The sequence below is a fragment of the Colobus angolensis genome, unplaced genomic scaffold (assembly GCF_000951035.1).
Source record: "Colobus angolensis palliatus isolate OR3802 unplaced genomic scaffold, Cang.pa_1.0 Scaffold19, whole genome shotgun sequence".
NCBI lineage: Eukaryota > Metazoa > Chordata > Mammalia > Primates > Cercopithecidae > Colobus > Colobus angolensis.
The window spans coordinates 7,053,141-7,058,430 of NW_012115043.1; the positions used below are offsets into that span (position 1 = coordinate 7,053,141).

Here is a 5,290-nt window from a genome sequence, read left to right on the forward strand (position 1 = left end):
CGCCACCACGCCCGGCTAATTTTTTGTATTTTTAGTAGAGACAGGGTTTCACTGTGGTCCCGATCTCCTGACCTTGTGATCCACCCACCTCAGCCTCCCAAAGTGCTGGGATTACAGGCGTGAGCCACTGTGCCCGGCCTAAAGATAGGAATTTATTAAAGCTTTCTCCTAAGAATGTCACTCCCCTCCCCATCATGAAACCTTATGGAGAAAAATGAAGGCCCTAAAGGTCCTGAAGGTGTAGAGAAAGTACTAAAGTAAAATGTTTCAGAGAAATATCCAAACCCCACACAGAACATTTTCTCACAGGCAGCAGATGAAAACCAAGCCAGGGGAAGAAGCTACGAAAAGGGAAGTAGGACTAAAGATCAAGTAACAGTGGGTCTGAGAGAGGATCTACCACCGTTTCCTCCTACCGCCAGTGTTGCCACCAGTGCCTAGAGGAAGGTGAAAATGAAATGGAGGAGGAAGGGGTAGACTGCCAGAACCAAAACAGAGAGAGGGTAAAATGGAGATCTAAATTCTAAACAGGGCCAGGTGTGGTGGCTCACACCTGTAATCCTAACACTTTAGGAGGCCAAGGCAGGAGGATCACTTGAGACCAAACTGGGCAACATAGTGAAACCTCATCTCTACCAAAAATTTAAAAATCATCTGGGTGTGGTGGCACATACCTGTAGTCCCAGCTACTTTGGGGGCTGAGGTGGGAGGATTACTTTATCCCAGGAAGTGGAGGCTGCAATGAGTCATAATTGCACAACTGCACTCCAGGCTGGGTGACAGGCTGAGGCCCTATCTCAAAAATAAATAAATCCTTAATAGTGGAGAAAAGAAAGGATTTCCAGGGCTACTGGGCCACCAACTGGAGTACCGTCTGAAGTAAATAATTTGTGTCAGTTAAGGGCAACTTGGTTCAGATCTTCCAATGTGTACGAATCTTAGGATCTTATCAATCAAAATGTTGCAGTAAATATACATTAATATAAATTCCTACTCCAAGCATTTCATTTTGTGATTCAAAGCAGTGTTACTTAAAGTGTAGCCAGCTGGCCAACAGCATCAGTATCACCTGAGAGCAGGATTGAGGAACCTGTGTTTTAACAGCTTGCTAGGTGATTTTTAGTTACATTATAGTTTGAGAAGTACTTCTCTAGGTCATAGATTTATAAAATGGCTAGTTGGTCCCCAAAGTATTGGATGAGGGAGAGTTGTGCACCAGTGAGGACAATGCATGCCCTAGAATCACGCACTTCACACGATGGGAAAGCAGTGACAAAGAGGCACAAAATGGTAACTGACATGAGCAAATGGGAGAGTTGCTGATGTTGCTTTTCCAAGGATATTAGGCAGGGAGGACACCACTACTATGTATGTGGTTTTTTATTTTTATTTTTATTTTTTTTGAGACAGAGTCTCGCTCTGTTGCCCAGGCTGGAGTGCAGTGGTGCAATCTTAACTCACTGTAAGCTCCACCTCCCGGGTTTACGCCATTCTCCTGCCTCAGCCTCCCGAGTAGCTGGGACTACAGGCACCTGCTACCATGCATGGCTAATTTTTTGTATTTTTAGTACAGATAGGGTTTCACTATGTTAGCCAGGATGGTCTCGATCTTCTGACCTTGTGATCCACCCACCTCAGCCTCCCCAAGTGCTGGGATTACAGGCATAAGCCACAGCGCCTGGCCCACTATATGTGTTTTGAGACTGCTTTGAAATAGAAGAGGCTGCTCTGGGACAGAGGAAGACAAGATGGGTCCCAGCTACTCAGGAGGCTAATGTGGGAGGATTAGACCTAGGAGGTTGAGGCTGCAGTGGGCCATGATCATGCCACTGCACTCCAGCCTGGGTGACAGAGCAAGACCCTGTCTTAATCAATTAACTAATAAAAATTTTAAAAAGGAATGAAAAGCAAGAGAGCCAAGGCCGTACTCTGGGAACCAATAATGAAGAGAAATGTGGGAAGTGGTGTCTCTAAAACAGATGCTCGATAAATACTTAAAATGTTAAGTCTTTTTTTTTTTTGAGATGGAGTTTCACTCTTGTTGCCTAGGCTAGAGTGCAGTGGCATGATCTCAGCTCACTGCAACCTCCACCTCCCAAGTTCAAGTGACTCTCCTGTCTCAGACTCCCGAGTAGCTGGGATTACAGGTGCCCACCACCATGCCCAGTTAATTTTTTGTATTTTTAGTAGAGACGGGGTTTCACTATGTTGGCCAGGCTGGTCTCGAACTCCTGACCTCAGATGATCCACCCGTCTCAGCCTCCCAAAGTGCTGGGATTACAGGCATGAGCCACCACGCCCAGCCCTTATTCTTGAGTTGAATACTGAACAATGAATAAATGGATAAATGACAATGTTGCCACTGCACTGCCTTACTACTTCCTTTAACGAGCAGTACAGTGGGGCAAAACACTCTTTTGGCTGACAAATAGCATTTTAATGTAATAGGATCTGAAATAGAAGTTTTGAGTGATTTACTATGCCGATAATTGCGGATCAAGGTATACTTTGGAAAGGCTTTACTGTAGTTAACCTAACAAAGTTATTGATAAGCATAATTATATTAAGCCTCCAACACAAGGGACACACAGAACACAGTAAAAAAAATTTTTTTTTTTTTTTTTGAGACGGAGCCTCACTGTGTTACCAGGCTGGATTGCAATGGTACAATCTCAGCTCACTGTAACCTCTGCCTCCCAGGTTCAAGCGCTTCTCCTGCCTCAGCTTCCCAGTCCTCAGCTGGGACTACAGGCACTTCAGGGGCATGTCACCACACCCAGCCATTTTTTTTTTTTTAATCTTAGTAGAGATGGGGTTTCACCATGTTGGCCAGGATGGTCTTGATGTCTTGACCTCGTGATCCGCCTGCCTCAGCCTCCCAAAGTGCTGGGATTACAGGCATGAGCCACCATGCCCAGCCAAAAGGGAAGAATTTTATAAAAATCTAGACAAGTGAGATGCAAGACAAAAAAATAAAAAAAGAAAAGAAAATTAGACCATCAAAGATTATGACTTACAGGCTGATCCAAAGGTAGTGGGTTACTTCAACTGATTGTTCACAGTCAGTTACAGATTAAATTCCTTGTTCTACTTTTTTCCCCATTCCTCACTACTGCACTTGACTAGTCTTAAAGAAAAAAAAATCATGACTTACAGATTTTTGGATTTCCTTTAATAGGAAACTTCACAACCATTTCCTGAGGATTTTTGCAGATGAAAACAAATGGAGAATCAGATTCTTGACTGATGTCTGGAAACTGTGAAATATAAAAATAAAAAGTTCAGGCTAGTTGGGACAAGTTTTGAATTTAAGGAGATCAGAAGATGTCCCAGATTTCACCTCAACATTCTGATGATAGTACTCTCCATTTCACAGGTGAAGAGGATTATGCTTAACAAGCAAGAACAAACCTTCACCTTTCTACAATCCTTAGTACAGCATTATACAGTCTATTGCCTGCCATCTCTGATTTCCTATAGTGGGAACAACTTCATTTAAAAAAAAAAAAATATATATATATACCTGAAATCCTCCCAGAAGAATCAGAACTGACTACTCTTTTATCACAACCAACCAAGAATCAGGAGATTCAGAGATCTCCTTGGGGAACATCAGGTACCCACAAGGTTCAACTCATGTGAAGCACTGGAAGACTTAAGAAAAATAAAACATCTGTGGAAATTCTGCCAGAAACAGTACACATAGCCCTTCTCTCACTAAACGGAAGGAAGATGATTCATTCTGAAAGGTATGAACATGCAAAAGCTGTTTTGCTGGATGCTTTCCAGATCTACTTCGGGTGAAAAGGTAACTGGTAGAGCAATTCTGAAAATTATTTAGAAACCTCCTTTGGATCTCTTATCATAAAACAAATCTGTGTGAATAGTTAGGACTTTTACTTTTTTTGTAAAAACAGACACAGAACCTAGAGTAAGACTATGCTGGCTACACAATCACAATTTAAGAACAATTGGGGGTTAGCAATGGTTAACTGATCTGGAATTTCATTATTTCCTATCTTATTATGTCTTATGTTTGGCATGTTCAACAAATATGACTCATAGGCTTCTGGGTCAGACTTCATTACCAGAGAAGACTTTCTCCTAGTAACTACCATCAAAAGTATGAAATTACCTGTATTTTCCACCCTTATTTGACTGCTAAGATATGCCTCCTAAAGTCTAAGCCACTAAAAGTTTCATTTTAAAAAGTAAGGAAATTCAAATTTCTCTGTAACTAGAAGCATGAATAGTTAAACGTTTTACTGACCACTCTTGTCCTACATGATAAGTGATGCTGTGGGGAAAACGGAAGGGATTTTTAGCAGCATCTGGTCCTGCCCACACACCATGGCTTTCAGTGTGGAAGAGGTGGGACATGTACTTTGTTTTTGTTTTGTTTTGTTTTAAGAGATGGGGGTCTCGCTATGTTGCCCAGGCTGATCTCAAACTCCTGGACCCAAATGATTCTCCTGCCTCAACCTCCCAAAGTTCTGGGATTACAGGAGAGAGCCACCACACCCAGCCAATAAAACAAACTTAATATTAACTATCAGCCACAGTCATATTAATAGGCAGGGTCAAATGTTCATGGTAGAAAAGTACGGCTAAAGACACAAGGGTAAACCCTCTTCTTTCTTACCCCTTTTATCTTCAGAAGCCAAAGAAAAGCAGGGCCCAGCTGTTATTGCTGGGTATTAGAAGGAAATAAGCTCTGCACAAGATCCATGCTGAGGTGCTTTGGCACAAATAAAACCAGAGGCTGCCATCAAGATCTCTAAACGTAATTCTACAGAGACCAGAGCAGCAGTCATAATTACCATCTCTTTAATTTTCCTATTTTTCCTTCCCTGTGGGTTAGAGACCATTGAGGCAAAGGACAATCACAGCTCTGCTTTTCCAACACCACAAACCATTTCAGCCAGTCTCTCCTCTTTCTTCCATATCAATAACTTTTGCCTCTCTACTGGATCAGTCCTATTAACACACAAACATTCCATAATGTCTGACGTGAAACAAAGTCTCTTATCCAGATCCCACATCCTCCTCCAGCTACTACTCATTTCTCAGATTCCCATTACAACAAAATTCATCAAAAGATTATCTGTACTCCCTGCCTTTAATTTCTCTCCTACTTTTTTCTCCAATTCACTATAAATAGGCTTTCGCTCTCATCATTCCATCAAAATTATTCTTGTAAAGGTCACTGTTGACTTCCATGTTGCTAAATCAAATGGTCAATTCTCAGTTCTCACCTTTTTTTTTTTTTGAGACGGAGTCTTGCGCTCTC

The 5,290-nt window shown here is 41.9% G+C and overlaps 1 protein-coding gene across 1 annotated transcript in view; it reads right to left on the reverse strand.

The window, feature by feature from the left end:
* Positions 1-5,290, reverse strand: part of TRIP4 (thyroid hormone receptor interactor 4) — an 84,293-nt gene that overhangs the window by 6,594 nt on the left and 72,409 nt on the right. The window contains exon 11 of the mRNA XM_011940565.1: positions 3,155-3,257. Within this exon, the coding sequence (XP_011795955.1) occupies positions 3,155-3,257 (103 nt within the window). The remainder of the gene's footprint in view (positions 1-3,154; positions 3,258-5,290) is intronic.